Source organism: Cyprinodon tularosa, unplaced genomic scaffold (assembly GCF_016077235.1).
Source record: "Cyprinodon tularosa strain WSP-4 unplaced genomic scaffold, ASM1607723v1 ctg1046, whole genome shotgun sequence".
Classification (NCBI taxonomy): Eukaryota; Metazoa; Chordata; class Actinopteri; order Cyprinodontiformes; family Cyprinodontidae; genus Cyprinodon; species Cyprinodon tularosa.
This window is the reverse complement of record NW_024037834.1, coordinates 13,741-35,479: the sequence shown is the minus strand read 5'-3', so window position 1 is coordinate 35,479 and position 21,739 is coordinate 13,741. Positions and strand designations below refer to the sequence as shown.

Below are 21,739 nucleotides of genomic sequence, written 5' to 3'. Positions count from 1 at the left end.
TCTTTCACTGGAAAAAAGCTCAAGATTTATCACCTATCCTGAAGTAATTGGCTTGTGCCGGTAAACCAGTTAATTAAAAATAGGTCTACTGGTTTACACAGGACCAGTGTTCAAATATTTAGCCAGATTTTGACTTTTGAGGATGTAAGGTTTTGACCATGTCTCTTGAAACAGAGACAATCCATAATTTAAAATATGCCCCACTTCTAACTTTTTAATTTCTTTGCTTAATCATTTAGGAACCGTGACAGACAGAGTGGTGCAAATACTTCTTTAAAATCCTTGAATTTATATATTTAAGTACGTAGATGCAAACCAAAGCTCTTTGCTTCCTGTTTTTAAGAGCACAGAGAAAATGTTGCACATTATAAATCAACCACATAATATGGTCATGTGGATATTATGCATTTCTTTTAGTTGAGCTGAAGCCTAAACAGAATTTCAAAATGATTAAATCTGTCATTGTCTCGGGGAATAAACACCTGCACCTGTTCTCTTATTAAGGACATTTGCACAACACCTGTTCAGCTCTTTGTTTTTGCTACAAGCTCACAGCCATACTTGCCATTTTGCATGCAATACATCTGTAAAAAAAAAAAGCCACAGAGAGGAACAGGAACATTACAGAGCCTTCCTCTTCTACAGACAGTAGGCCGTGACTTTTAAGTTATTATTTTTGGGGGGGTCAGTTTGAAATGTTTTACAGGGGATTGTTAATTTTGCTTTTCTTCTGAGAAAAAGAAAATAAAACAGTAAGTGATGTTCATGCATTGGTGCTGCTCGCCTAGATATTTGTACATGGATGACTTGTTGAAGCTGTGAGAGATGCAGGCAGCTGGCTGACTAGTCATCTGTGAGCACACAGCTCAGACTGAAATTAGCCAGGAAACCGAAATTTTTTTGCAACAGACTGGGACCCAGTCAAGGTCAGAGTCAGTGTTTCTGCTGATGTGGTGTGCCGCTGCCCTCCTTCACCCATGTTAGGCATAAACTAATTCTTTCTGCAAAAACACTCTCGTTACTCCATTACTGCTGAGACTCTCCCCTTGTGCAGGACTGTGCATTTAGCTGTTAAATTAACCAGTGGAGGAAAGAGGTGACTCTTTCTGCAGGATTGCCTGAATACCTTTGCTCATGTGTGGTGCGTAGATGGATAGGCTGAGGTATCCTGATTTCCTGTGGGACTATGGTAATTGTGTTATAATGGAGGTGGGAGTGAGTGCCCATCGGCAGGGGTACAAAGCCGCCCCGTCCCAAAGTCCCCTTCCACAGTGACGTGATGCAGAAAAAAGTGCAAATTTGTGGTGTTGGGATTTCAGTTATGACGTCTATTTTTCTCTAAGGCCACGCTCACACTTATACATGAAGTGGCAGCTTTATGAGAGTAAAGAATTTAATCAGTTTGTCCACCACTAATAGAACTCCCCTCGGGGCAGCAGACAAATGTTGGCCCTCTGTTCCTTCAGTGTATGGTGTGCTCTAAACATTCATATTTTTTTAAATCTGCTTTAGTTGAGTAAAACACAACATTTTATAAATAGGGAGGTAATTGTACACCATCTGTAGACCAAAACAAAATATGTGACAAGCGGATCTTCTCTCTACCTGTACTCCAGCTGAACCCTGACACTCCCCTCACATTGTTTCAAAAGAAAAATAAACAATGAAACAGCATCACCTTTCAGAGAAGCACGTTAATTGAAGAAGTAAATAACTAAAAACTGAAATGTTAAAGCGACAGTCTTAACCTTTATATTTAACAGTTAAGCAAGCTTTTCATACTGTATTTCTTGCTGTTCTTTCCCTGTAGGCACCATGAGGCCTGTGCAGAGGAACTTTTACGACCCGTCATCAGCCCCAGGGAAAGGTGTGGTTTGGGAGTGGGAGAACGACAATGGCTCATGGACACCGTATGACATGGAGATCTGTGTGACCATCCAGAACGCCTATGAGAAGCAGCACCCTTGGCTGGACCTGACCTCTTTGGGCTTCTGCTACCTCATCGATTTCAATAGCATGTGCCAGACCAACCGGCAGAGTCAGCGCAAGCGGCGCCTTCGTAGACGAATGGACCTTGCGTACCCACTCATCATGGGCTCCATTCCCAAGTCCCAGTCATGGCCTGTGGGCGCAAGCTCTGGTCAACCTTGTTCATGCCAGCAGTGCATCTTGGTGAACAGTACAAGAGCGGCCTCTAATGCCATTTTAGCCTCTCAGCGGCGAAAGCTCTATGGAGGAACGACTGGCAACTCAGGCACCACGGGAACCCTTAGCGGAGTGCGGCAGAGCAACACCTTTGCTGGAACCTCCCTGTGGTCCCCAACGTCCGGCTCTTCAGGCACCAACCACAATAACATAAGTGTGGGAAATGGGCAGCCTAAAGCTGAACAGGTGCAGTCGCCGCTTTCTGCCAACTTCCCCTGTTCTCCGGTAATGCCATCACTTTCATCCTCCCACGGTCACCACGCGCTCACCATCAATGGACAGAACAATCTGAACCGGCCAGGTACCCAGCGAATTTCCATGGGGACCACTCGAGGAGCCATCCCACCCGGGTAATGATGTTTGCTTGTTCACTTGTTCAGATCATCTAAAGTATGTCTTACTGCCTCAGCACAAAGCTCAGATTCAGCTGAACCTCGGCAAAACTTGAACATTGATTGGATATAAAAAAAATAAAAAAAATGAAAAGCATGTTTGCCTCACAAAGCTTTACGCTGAATCTGTCAGATTCTTCTGTAGTTCTCTTATTCTTTTCTCTTCCTCCTCTGCTGATTTATGACCATTCTTTTACATGCTGATCAATGGATCTGTAGAAGAATAAAAAAACCTTCAGCTTAGTCGTGTTTTCTGTACGCCAGAGTCCTTCCTCCCCTTGCCTGCGTGTGTGTCTGCTCCATAATGAGCTTATGTTGGCCCCAGTAGGCGTGAAATACTGCAGCTTTTCTAGATCATTCTGCTTTGAACTAATTTGTTGCTATCAGGGTCCGCTCTGGTTGTTAAGTCGCTTGGAAGCTAAGGAGTCTGACACTGCATGTTGTGGAGGAGAATGTCAGTGTGTTTTTATTAGCATCTTTGTTTGATGGTCCATTGTTTTGTTGGGGATGTACACAAACTGTCTGATGGGTAAAGTGTGAAGAAGGCTCTGGTGTAGCTTTGGAAGCCTGTTTGCCATGAAGGCAGAGCTCCAGTGGGGAAGAATGAATAATGGATCAAGGGAAAATCAGAGCGCCAGCATGGTGCTGACCTCAGTGCAGTTCAGAGAGAAAGAATCAAGTAAAAGGATGTTTGTTCACGTTCTAAGAGGTACTCATCCCTGATCCCATTTTTTTTCCCATCACAATGAACCAAAACATTGAGAAATAGAAGCGCCTTTTGACTAAATGCCTGAAAAAACTGATACATTGCCATCTGCCATATTGCAGTAGGTTTGCCATGATAAATATAACAACAGAACCATGTTTAGAAACTAGAAAAAGAGACTACGGTTTACCCTGAACTAATTTTCATAATCTGTATTTTTCCATTTTGTTTTCTTTTAGCAATGTTGCATTAAAACTTGATATTTAAGATAAAAATTACTATAAATTTTTTATTTTGAAAAAATAAAGCTTAGAAACAATCCACAGAGGTAATGTACCTTGAGCCATAAAAGGAATGTAAAGCAAAGCTGATTTTTTGAGGTAATGAGGAAGATCTACTTGCCCCTAAAATGCTGAACTAAGATGTAGCTACAAGCATGCTTGATGTGAGGGATTGCTTTCGAGTCAATGAGTCGATGCAATCTGCAGGTTTTCCTTAGATAGAAAACTTTGAATCAATTTGACTGGATGATCTGGTTGAATTCTCTCTGTAAAGTGCCTTGAGATGAAATGTGTTGTGAATTGGTGGTATATAAATAAATTGAGTTGAATTAAATTGAATATTAGGTTCGGTAATATTACTTAGAGGAGCTGCTCTCTACTCAGTGCTGGTTTCAGCCTCTGTGATTTATTGAAAAACAAAACTTTCTTATGCCATGTCTGATATTCAATGTCCATAACACTAAACTCTCTCTTATTATTAACTCAGTTTTATTCTTTGTGTGTGTGTGTGTGTGTGGGGGGGGGGGGGGTACACAAAGTTCTTGGCTGAATAAAATCCTGTCAACATTGTGGGCTCAAATACTTTCACTTTCTGCTGGCTGATTCAGGTCACTTAAACACTGAGGGAGTGCTTCCATCTCTAACATACTTTCAGAACTTACTTAAAGCTCAGTCGTGCAGAGTTGTAGGTGAAATGTAAATTCTTCACCTCACAGCTCAGAAATAGTGAGATCCACAGTGATAGAGAGAGAGAGAAGACAGATGGGGGTGGGGGTGGTATTGAGCGTGAGGCGGAGCAGATCGGTTCCCAGGCGAGTGGCTCGACGTACAGGATGAGTGTGGTTAACATACGCGCAGCAGGACATGAGAGCTTGCAATCACACGCAGGCACAGGGTGAAACACAAACTCCCAGCGCACGTTCCCACAAGTGTGTGCTACACACAGATAACAGGGGAACCCACACAGAACCTAAAACATCAGATTTCTTTCACTCGCCTACGCCCTAATTTAACTGTTGTTGGGTGCAGGAAAGGTATTTGGCACACTGTGGTTTGTTTATACAAGTTACATTTGCTGCTTTGGTAGCAAAAAGGCAGCCGTGCTACTTTTAAACATACCTTTATATCATCTTCATTAAAACAAATGACTACAATAATCTTTATATGCATTTTTTTTTTTTTTTTGTAAGAGAACACTGTCATAAATGTTGGCATGACTGACGGTGGCAGCTGCAGTTTACGTATTGATTTTTATTCAGCATGTCATAAAACAACTGGTCAGAGGTTGTAAAGAGGATGGGGGTTGGGTGCTGTAAGAATCAATCTCACACGCACAAATATTAGAGGTGGCACCATCTGCTGGTTTGTGCAAACCCATTGGTTTCCATTAAAACTGGACAGCCAACGTCTGACAAGTATGCTTCAGTGGTGGTGACTCAGAATCTGTTAATACTGGAATAAAAGATGCATTCTTTACCCTTAATGAATTTTAAAAAATAATCATTTTACTCCTTGTATTCTTTGTTTAAGAACACATCTGCACAGGTCGTGGATTTACTTGTGGAGAAAATTTTAAACATAGGTATTTCTCTTACCCCTTCAACACAGCAGTAGTCTATTATATATTATAAAGCTGTTCTATCAAACTTGGAACATTTATGTGCAAAATGCATTGAACAGTCTCAACGTAGGAAATTATAAACTTAGTGGTATAGGCTACTACGATAGCGGTAAAACAATGAAGGTATATGACTATGTAACAATATTTATTGTGGTTTTCAGTGTTGTTTGTTAAAAAAAAATAATACCATAACCTGCACATAAAATAACGGATTAACTGACAGAACTCATTGTTTTCTGATCAGTGGCACCTCTGACTGAGCGGATAAGGCGGCGGGATTGAATTACACTGGCTGTTAGTCTGGTTGGGAGGAGTCTAGCTGTACAGAATGACTGTGGTTATTAAAACCTCTTAACATCCACCTCATTTGGGGAAACTCTCAGCTATTTTGCATACCCAAATGGAAAAGCAAATAACTTAGTAACTGTAAGCCCAAATTACGTTTGATACATTATTTCAAAGCTTACACCTTCTAGTTTCTGAATGTATACATGCAAATGGGGTGAGTAAAACACAGCCTAAGCTGCATCAGTTCAAACACGACTCAAAGTTGTTTTTTATTCTCGAAAATAGGTCTTTTTTATTCTCGAAAATAGGTATTTTTTGAACGGCAGTAATAAAGACATGCCTGCTTGTTGTGGCTGCTTTGTCATGTCATGGTATATTTTGACATCTTGTTATATCTCTTAATTGTGCTTTGGTGCTCGCTATTTCCATAAAATGAACTTGGTGGATGAATTGTGGAGAATCTAAGCTTTCCAACGATTTCTAACATGTCAATACTGGTAAACATTTTACCAGTGCAATTTTCATGCGTTCTGAGTTATTAATTGTAAACGCTTTAAAGCGGGTCGTTTTCAAACAGACCCCTTAGGTTTTGAGAGGTTAAGGGGTCAATGGAGTTTTGGCTTAATTGGACCAAGAAATCCAGACTTAATTCCTTATGTTGGTTTTGTGAAATAGGTCTGAAATGTACCATAATACACACCTTCACAGGAAAGACCTTCTTTTGGCAAACGAGGGATGATCATTTGTTCACTTTGGCCTGCAGAGGTTTTCACTAAGGGGCCCCGTTTCCATCCAATTGAAATGGAAATTTTAAGTGGATTATTAAAGCTCTAAAAGAAGGATATGCGAATTTGCAGTCTTTCTATTTGGTCTAAAGCAAATTAACCAAGAATCGCAAAACGTTACTTCATTATATGTCGTTCAACCTGGCTTTAATAAACAGGAGTTGGAGGCTGCAATCCAGCACTGACCACAGATCAGTAATCGAGGAAAGTCTTAATGAATGTGTTACAGTTGGGAAGTTGTTCTTCCTGTGGTGCATCTTGATGTTGCTTCCAGCCATTTTTACATGTGCAATAGGAATATCTGGTGACAGCAGAAACAGCTGATCAGTCATGTGAGGTAAAATCTCATCAGAGCTGATTAAACAAAAATAGTTCCCATTTCCTGTTTTGTGCATTAACCCTTTATTTGCAAAAGCTGAAAACCACCTCAAGCATGCTTAAAAACTTTTTCCTACAGTAATTTTGGCTGTTTCATCAAGGTTTTCTGATGTGGTCCTTCAAAATGTGCTTTAGACGGAGATGATGGAATGGTACTTTTTCAACTTCCCATTTTCTCTCTATATGTACATAATGACTCAGCATCTTTCCCTGGCGTTCCAAAGATTTCCAACATTTTTCCAGCTGAATTTACCAAAAGCAAAAACAAAAGTGTTAAGAGCATGTTTATGTACAGAGCAATGCATGCATGGAAAACATTAATAGACAAAATAGTACAGGAAATAAAAACCAAAATATTCAATTCTGTATTACAATGGAATGAGCGTCAAAGAAAATAGAAAATGTATAAAAAGTGCTTTAATTCTTTGAAAGTGGAATTTTTTTTTATAAAATTGTAAACAATGCTCGATCACAAGTTTTTATCCGTATTTTTATTCAAATTTTTTTCTGTTTTCGGACTCCAGGAAGAATAGTGACAGCTTGTTGCGCTCATGAGGATCCCATTAATAAACAAACAAAACAAGGTGTGTATTTGATTATCAGGCCTGTGAACATGATGGACTGTTTTTGTTTTTAGATATTTCGCCCTACTTCATGTTGTCAAACAGGTTATTGGTTTCAGACAGGCTTGTGTTACTTTTAAACGTTGAAGTTTAACAGAAAAAAGAAAAGCAAAAACAGCAGAAATCGGTTGCTTTGTGGTAGCATGAGCAGTCAAGCTGGTTCACACGATCTGTTTTTTGTTTGTTTTTTTTGTTTGTTTTTTTCACTTATCACTTAGGGCAAACCACTTCCTCTTTTGTTTAACAGATTCAGGTTCTGTGTCAGCTTTGTTCTTTTGATGAGAAAATAAGCACAACAAAGAGAGAAAGCCTCTAATTTTACTGAAAAGCAAAAAAATATATATTAAACAACAGGTTGGTTTTGCTCAGGAGGTCCTAAAGATAGAAAGGCTTGTCTGGAAGCTGACCTGAAGGTCTTCAAATGTGTGCACAGATTATTATTTTCCATAGAGCTTTGTTCTGATGCTCCCTACTAGCATGAAAATTAGTATTATAGAAAATAAATAAACCATGAGAGCTTATGTGGGCCAAACTGATGCAATTTTGAATTTGCTGGTGTCAGTGTTTCTCTCGTTCACGCTGTGTGAGTTGCACTGTGACATGCATCTTTGCACAGCCAACTTGATTGCTGCAGAAAAAAGGGTCTGTCTCTACCTGCTGCTTCCTGCATCAATACTGTATTTGATTAAATTAGATCCATAATTTTATAGTGCATGATAAGCAGATGAGTGGATTTTAGATCTTTGTCAGCATTTTTTTTTTTAACCTGGCTTAATGCAGTTTGTCTAATGAAGGATGAAATCCAATTAGACCCTGAAAGAAAGCTGAAGAATCCCTCAGGAGAGAACGGACCACACTGTAAAGAACAGAGAAAACGACCTATATACCCTGCCCCCTGCCAGGGACTTTAATTAATGTGACATTAAAACACCAGCAATGAAGCTATTGACGTTGCCATTTAAATGCATTTATTTTGAATGACCACCAAAACAAAAGGCCTTAAAATTACAATCCTGTGTAATGCTCTTTGGGCTAACTGATACATTATTTTCTGATCCTGTAAAGTGGGAATGCGGTGACAGAAAATCAGAGGTGAATACAAGTCAGGAAGTGAAGTAAGTTGTTTTAGCAGCTTAAAAAATACAATGGTGAAAAGGTTTTATGTGGTTTACCCAACGTTCCCTGAAATGCCACAGCAGCATAATTACAGAGGAAACGCTAAAGCTCTGCGCCTGTTCACAACATGATGCGTGGTATCGTACGCAGTCAAACAGCCTTTTGATCATTAAGTGTGGGAATTGTTAGATTTGGATTTATTAGGTGCATTTTAAATGGGATTCTTAAAGGATTTATTTTTAAAACTAAAAATGGATAAGAACTAGACTTGATTTAATTCAACAATCTGTTCAAATCTAAGCAACTTGTACAGCAAATTATAACAATACATTTTGGTTCATTGGCTTGTTTTTTTTTTTTGTTGAAAACTTTCCTTTATTTTAATCCATCCTTTGTGACAAACTTTCATTTTAAATCAAGCAGTGATGCATTTTAGACCCGCCTGTTTGAAACTCCATTCAAAATCGGTAAAGTGAGGCAAAAAAGCTAACTCAACAATGATCCCATGCTCAAAGACCTGTACTTTTAACTGTTACTGAAATATCTTCCATTTCCTGAGAGTAGGTTATACTGTAGTTTTAACCCCGAAGAGAAAATAAAAAGGTACATTAGAAAAAGGTGATGACACAGAAGATGTTCATTCTCTCTTTGCAAAGTAATTTCTCCTCATTTTATAAGTTCTCTTAACTGTTATAAATCCCTCTTCACTTGGATAAGTGCTTTTCAGCCAAGGTGCACCTTTTTACTTGTATTCTTTTTTTTTTTTCTTTTTTTTTTTTTTTTTCATTTTTCATTTCATTTCATTTATTTTGAAACATGACATGATTTTACAATGTTTGCATAGAATGCTACCTAAACATACAGTATGTTTCAAAAAGGAGCAGGATGAAGCATAAGCTTATTAAACCCTACCCCTCAGTTACATAAGTCATGGTGGTAAAGGACGATTACAGTAAGACAAACAGTATAACTTTTTGTGTATTATTCTTTTTTGTATTCATCAAAAATACTTTTCTTATATTGTTTTTTGAATTGCTGGATGCTTTTACAATGTTTAATGTTTTCAGGCAAGCTGTTCCAGAGCTTCACTCCACTAACTGATAAACTGAAGGTTCTTTTTGTTGTTCGAACACACTTAGTTTTGAAATGTAATTTTCCTCTTAGATTATATTTTCCATCTCTATCTGTAAACAATTTTTGTATGTGTGCAGGAAGTAATTTATTTCTTGCTTTATAAAGAATTTGAGCAGTTTTGAAATCGATCAGGTCTACAAATTTAAGAACTCTTGAATCTAGGAATAAGCAGTGAGTGTGATCTCTATAATGTTTGTTATTCGTTACTCGTATTGCTTTCTTCTGCATAATAATCAGTGGTTGAATGTTTGTTTTGTAAGTGTGGCCCCACACTTCAACACAATAGGTTAAATAGGGCTGAAACAATGAGAAATCTAATGTGTTTAAAGCTTGTTTGGTCAGAAGATGCCGGGCTTTATTTATAACAGCCAAACATCTGGCCAGCTTTGACCGGATGTGCTGTATATGTCCCTTCCAACTAATTTTATTATCTAAAATGACACCTAAAAATTTTATTTCATCAACTAATCCTAATTGTACATCATCAATACTTAACTTTATTTCACTACTTTTTTAAATGTTTCCAAATATCATGAACTTAGTTTTTTTCAAATTTAACGATAGTTTATTTATATTACACCATCTCTTTATTTTCATTAATTCTTGTGTGACTAATGCAAGTATCTGTTTAAGATTTTCACCAGATGCAAATACATTTGTATCATCTGCAAATGATACAATTTTCATGTTCAGGATGTTGTTCAAGTCATTTGTATACATTAAAAACAAAATCGGTCCCAGCACCGAGCCTTGCGGTACCCCACTCTTTATTTCTAGTAGGTCTGATCTTATTTCATTTAATTGAACAAACTGCTTTCTGTGATCCATATAGCTTTTAATCCATGATAACACTATGCCTCTAATTCCATATCGCTCCATTTTTTTGATGAGTAAGTTATGTTTAATGGTGTCAAATGCTTTACTAAAATCCAAAAATACACCTATGGCACATTTCTTATTATCCACACATTCTGTAATTTCTTCTACCAAATCAAGTAGAGCTAATGATGTAGATCTACCTACCCTAAAACCATACTGACTCTCTGCTAATAGATCATGTTTGTCAATGAAACTATTCAATCTTTTAATAAATAACTTCTCCAAGATCTTTGAAAATTGTGATAAAATGCTCACAGGACGGTAATTTGTAAAACAATTTTTTTCGCCAGCTTTATATAGTGGAACCACTTTGGCAGTTTTCATTTCTTGTGGAAATACTCCAGTTTGGAAGGATAAATTAAACACATACCTCAGTGGTTTTACAATTACTCTTATCAATTTTTTATAGATTCCATGTCAATATTATTAGAATCTGCAGAGGTTTTTGGCTTAAGTTCATGCACAATTTTTAATATCTCTTCCTCTTCTATTGCATTCAAAAACATTGAATTTTTATTTATTTCCACATTTTTAATAGCTTCAGCTTCTGTCTCATCATCATCTTTGATTTCATCCGCCAAAGTGGAACCCACATTTACAAAAAACTTGTTAAATTCATTAGCAATACATTTAGTATCAGTTATTGTTGTATTCTCATGGATAAAGTAATTTGGATAAGAATGTGCTTTCTTCCCTTTTTTAATAATTGTATTTAAAACTGCCCATAATCCTTTTGTGTTATCCTTGTTCTTTTCCAATTTGGAGCTAAAATATTTTTTTCTGCAGCTTCTTAGAATACTTGTGAGTTTATTTTTATATTTTTTATACCTGTTTTCAGCATCGATTGTTTTCGCCTTAATATATTCCTTATATAGCACATTTTTCTTTTTGCAAGCATTAATAAGCCCCTTTGACATCCATACATTTTCTTTTTTATTTATTTTCATAGTTATTCTTTTTAATGGGCAATGCTTGTCATACAACATACTGAATTTATTAAGAAATATGCTATATGCATTATCTACGTTTTCTTCTTCATAAACCTCACTCCAATTTTGTCTTAGTAAATCCTCTCTTAAGTCTGCAATTAATTGTTCTGATTTTTTTTCTTATATATATACAATATTCATTTTGCTCTATAACATTCTCACCATCTATTGCTGCAAAAACTGGTAGGTGGTCAGTTATGTCACATACGAGTAAACCACTCATAGTAGTGTCTTCCGAATCATTGTAAAAAATATTATCTATTAATGTTGAACTGTGCTGGGTAATCCTGGTAGGTTTTGTGATCATCGGATAAAACCCGAGACTATATATCATTTCAATAAATTCATCTGTATTTTTATTATGGCTAGGGTTCAAAAGATAGGGTTTTAAAGATGGATACAAGCCCAAATGCAATGAGAAACAAAATTAAGACAGTAGCCACCATATTTTTTCGTTAGGGGAAGTACAAACAGCATACAGAGCAAGTTGGGAGATATAAGCAGTGCAGAAATAATCCTGAAAGAAGTTCCTGAAAATCCTGAAAAGAAAAAAGGTTTGGAGATATCTGTAATCAAACTCAGAATATTGTTTCAGATTTATGTAAAATATAAAAAAATGTATTAATAAATAATGTAAAAAAGGGGATGCTAATACAGTTTTGCTTCATTCTCTTCTATGCATGAGAAACCACAGAGAGTTTTGATAAATTTGGTCTTAGACGTTTATTATACCTGACTCACTCCTTCCATAACTTTAAAAGGATCCCTTTGTAAAGCGAATTATAAAAATAACAGCTTCGATTATAGAAAACATTTCTATTAATTAATAATAAAAAAAAGACACTAATAATATCTTGAAGCCTAATGCTTCTTTATTCCAATCAGATCAGTCCATATGACAATAAAATACTATAATTTGGCAGTCTGGTGCATTTCCACCTTAGACCACAGTTATTTAGTTTCATTTTCTTCGTTTGGAAACGGCAGCTGCATATTATAAAACGTCTTCAAACGAGATTCTTTGGTTCATTGACTTATCAGGGCCTGTTGCTTTCATCAAGGAAATATTATTCTCTGCTTCTTCTATGACCTCTGCAACGGTTTGTGGTTGAAGGGGGGAAAAACTGCTGCCTGCCTTACAAACCAGTACAAATCTTATCTAAGGTTGCATCTTATAGATTTTACAGGGCATGTTTTTGTTTGCTTTGTGAATCTACTGCTGACATGAAGCAGGCTGCAGATGCAAAAGATAGTTTTAAAAAAGTCCCACTGCTTCTTGGTTGCTTTTAAAGGAGCATATAAGTAAATACAAAAACTTTACAGTTAAAAACTGTAAGTCATGCAGGTCCAGGCACCATTTTTCCTGTCTGAGAGGATAACTTCAGGTGCAGCTGTGATGGACAGGGTCACTGCCTCCAGAGGTGGACACTTGTTTATATAAAGTAAACAGGTGAGGGAAAAGGAGCAGAGTGACATGAAGGATTGCAGCTGCTGGCAGCTTGGCTGATTTAAGATTCAGCTTTTGTAGAAGAACAGTTTCTATAAATGATTGATGGGTTATATCAAACATAAATTGTTCAATATCTTATGATGGATGAGAAATAGTTTACAAGTTCAGAATAAATCCTTGCAGAGGTTGAAAATAAACGATGTTAAGGGCATTTCCCCCCCGTCTTTAGGAGATAGAACTAATCTGTTGTTTTATTGATGCATTTATTATGATGGGCATCGTCCTTACTAGAACTGGAAAAACTATAAGATGAAACAGCATTTCCATCAAAAGCTGAGCTGTGTTTCCAATGCTTGATAAATCTTCTGCACTCTGGGCTTTGAGCTGGAACAAAATGTATGAGCAGCACATGCTCCTAAAGGTTCCTTTGGTGTGCTGTCCCATTCCTTCCTCTGGTGTAAATTATCCGTTTGATCACGGTGCTCCTTGGACACCATGAATTATACATGCACTCATAAACTGAGGCATGCTGTCCAATGTGTTTTCATTTGGTTTCCTTGTAGGTGTGTTGAAGCGATGGAGGAAATGTTCTACTGGGCAGAAGCATTTTTTTTGTTGCTTTGTTGTTTATTTGTTGCTTTACATCATCGACCTTACCAAGGAAATTTACTGCTAGTCTGTCCTTCCTTTACCCGGCACATTTTCCACCGCACTGAAACAAACATGGCTGAGCTCTCAATCAAGCTGATACTTTTATTGAGTGAAGGGCGGCTGCATGTCGTGAAGTATCGACTTGATGTTTTGGGCTGGTTTTTTTTTCACCACACGCACACTGTAGTTGAGCGCAGATGTTAATCCCTCTGTTGCGGTTTAAGGTGTGAAATCACTCCCTGTTATAAAATCTCACGGTCTCAAAGCGCTCCTCTGCTGCTGCATCCTGACATTTATGGTTCTAAAGACCTTTTTTTTTTCTTTTTTTCTTTTTTTTACAAAGTAGCTTCACTGTATTGGGGGAGATTTCCTCTAAAAGATCAACACAAAGTAGTTTATAGCTGTAAATTTTAAGTAAATTGATATCACCATTCTAAAAATGTCTGCATATGTATTTATTTTTCAGTTCTCGTTGCAGATTTTAAATTGGGTTTACGTTTGGAATTTTTCCACAATCTATTGACAGTGGTGATATTTATGGGCTAAATCATGGGAGGCCTATGTTTGCATTTTTTGAACCTGCGCCAATAGGAGCTGCTGCTTGCTCGCCATGTTTTCAGACACGGATCTGTCCGCGTAGTTATAAGTTCTCCTAGGTGCGCGGTGTGGAAATTCTGTCTGCACGGGTGTTTGGACGCAGAAAATTACGTAACTTCCCCTCGCAGACGAGCATAAACCATGCTTTTAGTCTTTTGCTGCCTTTTAACAGATTTTCTTTCAGGTTTGCCAACACTTTTACCTCTATACACCTGCCCTGAGAAATGCCCAGTTCCTTTTTGCAGAAACTCGTGCCATCAGAAATTTTAATAATACAAAAACTGAATTTGAATTGCCCATAGTGAATCTGTATATGCAAAATTTTAACCTAAATATATTGGTTTAAAAGTGGATTTTACCTAATTTAAACTGTATTTTAAAACTAAATGAAAATGTATTTCATCATGTGAAACTGAACTCAGCCTTGTAAACCAAACTAACAGGGAGATGAAATGTGCTATTTAGTCTGGCCCCGATGAATGAGACATCAGAAGATTGCTGATGAGAACAACCAGTTGTTTTTCAAGCCGCTCTCTGTGCCTATTGGCCAACGCTCTGACCAATGAGCGCAACTGACTGTGATGTAGTAAGCCCGACAGTCCACAGACGCATTGCTCAACACAAATGGGCTACGTTGTCTGGACAAGACTTTGCTGTCCACCTACACCTTAAAGGAATAGTACACCCAGAACATGATTAGCCTTCATTTTCTACTCACCCCCATGCTGAACAACACTCTGGAGTACTTTTTTGATATCTCAAATGCATCTGGAGATCTGGGAGGCTTCTTGCTGTCTGCTGACATTCAAAGGTCAGAGGTCTGTGGCGCCCGAGGCAGAAAGGTCCATAAAAGTCCACATAAAACGTGTCAATATTCCTCCATACTGCTCGTCCAATGTATTCCAAGTGTCCTGAGTGGGTAGCATCCAGAATTTACTCGAAACGAAGTCATTTAGAATGTTTTTAGAGCATAAACAGTAGTGTATAGGATTTCCTAAAAGCGCGTTCACGAGTCTACGGAAACCGCGGCAGACCAAACCAGACGAAAGTGCGCATTCAGCGTCTGCTCTGCAAGCGTAGAAGAAGAAATGTGCTGTTTACCTGTCCAAAGAAAGAAACAACGAAAGAAAAATGTCTGAGGACTTCAGTGTTGAGGAAGAGCATGAGTTCTTTGCCGAGCTGAATGCGCACTTTCGTCTGGTTTGGTCTGCCGCGGTTTCCGTAGACTCGTGAACGCGCTTTTTACTTTTAATTCTAAAATTAAACTTTTGAAATTCATTTTTTCTTTTTTTTTTTGCCAGACATTCAGGTCCTAAAAAAAGACCTGAGTAATTGAATACAGATTGCGGTAGTGCACATGGTTATATTATGCTGCTCTCGGGTTCGTATTAAATTAATTGCATGCATAACATGTGTCATGTAAATGAATGATTGGATAATTGCAATAGCTATGGTTGTTGCTGTTAGTTTCTAACCCTAATTGAAATGCATCTAAATCTTTGTTCCAGGTGTGTTTTCTTTTCTTTGTTTTTCAGGATGTTGTTTGTTGTTAACCTTGAACAAACCTCTATATTTGAATTCGTGCTAAGATATACAAAGTGTTTCCCTTTTTTTTCCATAAATGGTTTTCTCGAGGATGGAGAGAGACATACACTCTGTTGGTGTCCTGTAACCTGACTATCTTACATACTTAATATGATTTAATTTGAGCATGCCATTTTGGTAACCATGCTGTATTTTGTGAGGTTCTTTTTCTTACTTGTGCGGTTTCATTTTTATATCACGGTTTAGATTTAAACTTTAATTGTAAAATCCGAAATAAATGCATTAAAATTTGTGGTTGTAATGGGATAGAAATCTGAAACTGAAGTCTTCTCCTATTGATCTGATACAGAGGTGCAATACAGTAGGAGCTTATCATCCAGGCCTTGGGTCTAGCTTTTTTTTTTTTTTTTTGCATTAAACTCACTCAAGGTCATGCCCTGGCACAGGAACAAAGGCTTTTACTTCTATCAAAGCAGACTGCTGATGGGAATTTATGCTCTCCTGGAGAACTGGAGGGCTAATGCTCTCAGACAGTCCATGGTCGAATGGTATCAAGATTCAAAGGCCTGTTTATGGTTAAAAAACTTTGGAATGTAAGATTCACTGAGATCAATGGGCATCATGACTGTCTATCCAGCTCACAAAACCTGGAGGTCAGGTCAGTGTGGACCTAGTGGGGCCTACACTAATTTTCACCTAACCCTGCCCCTTGTTACCCTACAATATATAGCTGTGACCTCACAATAGAGGTTTTGTTAACGTGAGAAAGCCAACTCTTTCCTTTGTATGCCTCCACCGTCTCTGGTCCTCTTTTGTAACCAGAATGTGGTGAGTCAGGTAACAACCGTCCTAAATCCAAAAAATATATTGTATTGCTTGCAAAACAGGATTTTTCTACCTCGATAAATGTTGGTTCAAAAGATGTTTTTACCTTTTCTTTGTTGTTGTGTTGGACCACACAAACATTAAATTCATTAACTTTAAAGCAAAACTGCGCAAATTTTGATCCCAGTTTTGTAGATACATTTACAGCAATAGGTAGCTATCAGAGCCCTTCTTTAAAAGACTTCTCTATGAAACTTCAGATGGTTGGATTCGCCACTGAATGAGGAATTTGGCGCAGAGTGCCCCCTTATGTCAGTCTGACCTTCTACTAAGCATCAAAGCTAAAGTAAACGTTTTTTCTAGGCATAAAATGAGACATAACACTAATCTAATCCGACATATTTTTGGTTCTCTGATGCAGGAATTTAATCCAGAGGGGTAAATATATCCTTGTCTTTACAAGAAACTCTATGACTTGTCAGTCTGCTGGTCAAAAGTGGTCTGCTATTAGATTAAAAAACAGGATGGGAGACTGTTTAATTTTGCGACAGTGCAGTGTTACCGGTGTCTTTGAGGGAGTCTTAAACTAGAAGTTCCAGATCTAGTGCTGCTAGTGACTAAAAATTATTCAGTGTTGCTTTAAAACAAATGATAGTTGATCACTATGAATGCAGCCTGTCAATAATTACAAGGTATAGTACACATTAGTACCTAAAAGGGGAAGAATAAGGAGAAATGTAGGGACCCATGACTGATAGGGGCCCAGAGAGGCCCCTAATACAATTACTATAGTGTAAAAAACTTACAGCGACACATATAGCATTATTAGAGAATTATTAACACTTTATTTGCTTTGGAAACATTTCTAAATGAAAACATTGGAATAAAACAAAAAGAGGCCACATGAAGTATACTACTATAATTTCTCCTATATTGTATTACCAGTAAAAAATGGTATTACAATTTAGGAAATAGTATAAAAAAAATTTATGTGACTGCAGAACCGGTTCCAGATTCCGCTTAAAATTCTCTGCATCTTGTTTAGTAAACAATGTTCAAATTACAATGTACCATGGTTGTGCTTTCTTGGCCAAAAAAGGAGCTTTGGGGGTTGGCTCTTTTTTAAAGTGAGATTTTTGAAAATAGCTTTTTTGGTATAGCTGTGTGTAATTGTTTCACATTTGAATCAGGTTTTGTGAGACTTTTATTCTAAAGTTTGAATGGTTATAATAAAAATCTCTTAATGTACTCAGAGGTTATCAAATCTTCAAGAGGCGTTTATTGTTTGAAGCTCTGGCATCAGTTGTTCTGCTGCACAGAGTTGTGTTTTGTATCAGAAGAGCTGATTGAAGTTCCTGAGCTCTGCTCTGCAGGGTGATGCTGTTTGTATGAAGGTGTCCCTCCCCCCCGTAAAGAGCCACTGGATGCTGTGCTATTAATACACAGCTGGCTTTTGTCCGCTCTTTGAAATGTGTGTAAGTGAACTGTTGTCTGTGTTCGCCACAAAGTCCAAGCTTTCCAAATGTCATCAGGAATCAGGCCCTGCTGCAGTGCTTTGTACATGGGTCAAGTCGCCTCAACACATTTCAGCTCTGTCTGCTGAAGAGCATGACATTTTAACTTCAGTAATCATAGTGGGTTGCAGAGGAGAACAGTTTGTTACTTTCTATTTTTTTCTGTTTTGCTCTATCTGGTCCATTTACTATAAGCAAGATTATTCATTTTTGCAACTTATTTTTTTTCTTTATATATCTTCCCCCCTCTAGTGTTCCTGCTTTACCAGTGAAAAACCTGACTGGCTCTGGACCTGTGCATCCAGCACTAGCAGGTTAGAAATTACTGCTCTTAAGGCATATAATACAGAACAAGCTAGTTAAGGTATTTTCACTAAAATGTATAATTTCTACCCTAATTTGCTATCTATAGATAATCGTTCAGAAGAAAATGATTGACTATCACTGTTCTTCTTCCACTCTTCTCTGTGTTTACGTGTGTACATATGTATCAGGTATGACAGGTATCCTGATGTGCGCTGCAGGTCTGCCGGTTTGCCTGACTCGAGCTCCAAAGCCTATACTGCACCCGCCACCCATCAACAAGAGCGACATGAAGCCTGTGCCAGGGATCAATGGCATGCGGCGCAAAACCAAGAAGAAGCATCTGAAGAGAGGTGAGTCTGAGAGAAGAGGAGGGGTGGGGGGTGGGGGTTGTCTCATGAAGGCAAATGATTTAAGGTTGCACCAATTTGGGATTTTTTTAGTTTGCTAGCAATGTGTGGGGAAAAAAGTAGCAGAGCTACTGACACTCGGCTGAGAGTGTCCTGCCAAGTTTAGCACAGTGTTTCTGCATCAGCTGTCTAGGAATCTGTTGTTTATCCTTCATCCCATCCTCTCATATAAACTGTTGAAAGTTTTCATGCAGGATCTGCATGGAACAAACCTATTTATTATAATCAAATTTTAATGCCTAATTCCTTCTTTTTCAGTGTGAGCATTCACTCTTCATGAGTTCATAATGGCTGTGAGTTATAGCAGATCTGAATAACCTGAAAAATAACCCAGCTGTCCATGTCAGATTTAAATAACATTTGCTCAATTTTATCTCTAATTTGAAATACAGGTGCTGGTCATAAAATTAGAATATCATGAAAAAGTAGATTGATTTCAGTAATTCCATTTAAAAAGTGAAACTTGTATATTATATTCATACATTACATACAAACTCATATATTTCAGATGTTTATTTTGTTTAATTTTGATGATTACAAATGACAACAAATGAAAATCTCAAATTCATCATATCAGAAAATTAGAATATTGTGAAAAGGTTCAAAATTGATGGCCCCTGGTGCCACACTCTAATCAGCTAATTAACTCAAACCACCTGCAAAAGCCTTTAAATGGTCTTTCAGTCTAGTTCTATAGGCTACACAATCATGGGGAAGACTGCTGACTTGACAGTTGTCCAAAAGACGACCATCGACACCTTGCACAAGGAGGGCAAGACACAAAAGGTCATCGCTAAAGAGGCTGGCTGTTCACAGAGCTCAGTGTCCAAGCACATTAATAGAGAGGCGAAGGGAAGGAAAAGATGTGGTCGAAAAAAGTGTACAAGCAAGAGAGATAACCGCACCCTGGAGAGGATTGTGAAACAAAACCCATTCAAAAATGTGGGGGAGATTCACAAAGAGTGGACTGCAGCTGGAGTGAGTGCTTCAAGAACCACCACACACAGACGTATGAAAGACATGGGTTTCTGCTGTCGCATTCCTTGTGTCAAGCCACTCTTGAACCACAGACAGCGTCAGAAGCGTCTTGCCTGGGCTAAAGAGAAACAGGACTGGACTGCTGGTGAGTGGTCCAAAGTCATGTTCTCTGATGAAAGTAAATTTTGCATTTCCTTTGGAAATCAAGGTCCCAGAGTCTGGAGGAAAAGAAGAGAGGCACTTCATCCACGTTGCTTGAAGTCCAGTGTAAAGTTTCCACAGTCAGTGATGGTTTGGGGTGCCATGTCATCTGCTGGTGTTGGTCCATTGTGTTTTCTGAGGTCCAGGGTCAACGCAGCCACATACCAGGAAGTTTTAGAGCACTTCATGCTTCCTGCAGCTGATCAACTTTTTGGAGATGCAGATTTCATTTTCCAACAGGACTTGGCACCTGCACACAGTGCCAAAGCTACCAGTACCTGGTTGAAGGACCATGGTATCCCTGTTCTTAATTGGCCAGCAAACTCTCCTGACCTTAACCCCATAGAAAATCTATGGGGTATTGTGAAGAAGAAGATGCAATACACCAGACCCAACAATTCAGAAGAGCTAAAAGCCACTATTAGAGCAACCTTGGCTATCATAACACCTGAGCAGTGCCACAGACTGATCGACTCCATGCCACGCCGCATTGCTGCAGTAATACAGGCCAAAGGAGGCCCAACTAAATACTGAGTGCTGTACATGCTCATACTTTTCATGTTCATACTTTTCAGTTGGCCAACATTTCTATAAATCCTTTGTTTTTATTGGTCTTCAGTAATATTCTAATTTTCTGATATGATGAATTTGAGATTTTCATTTGTTGTCATTTGTAATCATCAAAATTAAACAAAATAAACATCTGAAATATATGAGTTTGTATGTAATGTATGAATATAATATACAAGTTTCACTTTTTAAATGGAATTACTGAAATCAATCTACTTTTTCATGATATTCTAATTTTATGACCATCACCTGTAATAGTCTCTGTGTTGTTTACAAAAGATCTTAATCCTCTCATTGCAAAAAGTTATCCGTCGGGGTTGGAATATAAACCAACCATAACATTACATTAACATTGTTAAAGTAAAGAAGATCATCAGTTATTAGATTTTTAAACATTTCCAAAACCATTTGGGCCAAGAGACCCACAGTGAAACATGGTGGTGGCAGTATCATTCTCAGCATCACTTTTATCCAACTATAGCTACACTACATCGTGAAGTTTGCGGACGACACCACGGTGGTGGGCCTCATCAGGGACGACAACGACCGGGACTACAGAGAGGAGGTGGAGCAGCTGGTGGACTGGTGCAGTGAAAACAGTCTGATCCTGAACGTGGAGAAGACGAAGGAGATCATCGTCGACTTCAGGAAAAACCGCCCCCACCATGCTCCACTGCTCATCAACAGCTCAGCTGTGGAGGTGGTCAGCAGCACAAAGTTCCTGGGGGTGCACATCACGGACAACCTCACCTGGACTGTAAACACTTCATCTCTAGTGAAGAGGGCACAGAAGCGCTTGTACTTTCTGCGGAGGATGAGGAGAGCCCGCCTGCCCCCGCCCATCCTCACAACCTTCTACAGAAGCACCATAGAGAGCGTTCTGACCAGCTGTCTCTCTCTGTGGTGTGGAGGCTGCAGAGCTTCTGACTGGAAGAATGTGAGGAGGGTGGTGAGGACAGCGGAAGGAATCATTGGGGCTCCTCTTCCCTCCATTAAGGACATTTCATCACAGCGCTGTGTGTCCCGAGCCCGTAATATCATCAAAGACCCCTCACACCCCCACCATGGACTGTTCTCCCTGCTGCCCTCTGGAAAGAGGTTCCGCAGCATCCGCTGCAGATCCACCAGGTTGTGCAACAGCTTCTTCCCCACTGCCATCAGACTGTTGAACCTTTGATCCACAATCCGAACTCTGCACCTATTGCACATTATCGGGCATCAAATGCTGCTGAACTTTTAACTTTTAGCCCTTTAAATTGTTCATCTCATTGTATTTTTCAATAACGCATTTTTTGCAC

General features: G+C 38.5%; 1 protein-coding gene across 2 annotated transcripts in view; it reads left to right on the top strand.

Moving 5' to 3' along the window:
- dtx1 (deltex 1, E3 ubiquitin ligase) overlaps window positions 1-21,739 on the top strand; it is a 71,785-nt gene that overhangs the window by 37,990 nt on the left and 12,056 nt on the right. Inside the window, exons 2-4 of one of the 2 annotated variants that reach the window (XM_038283382.1) lie at window positions 1,811-2,555; window positions 18,232-18,293; window positions 18,504-18,635. In XM_038283382.1, coding sequence (XP_038139310.1) covers window positions 1,811-2,555; window positions 18,232-18,293; window positions 18,504-18,635 — 939 coding nt within the window. Of the gene's footprint in view, window positions 1-1,810; window positions 2,556-18,231; window positions 18,294-18,473; window positions 18,636-21,739 lie in introns of both variants that reach the window. The other variant, XM_038283373.1, reaches the window with a different exon arrangement.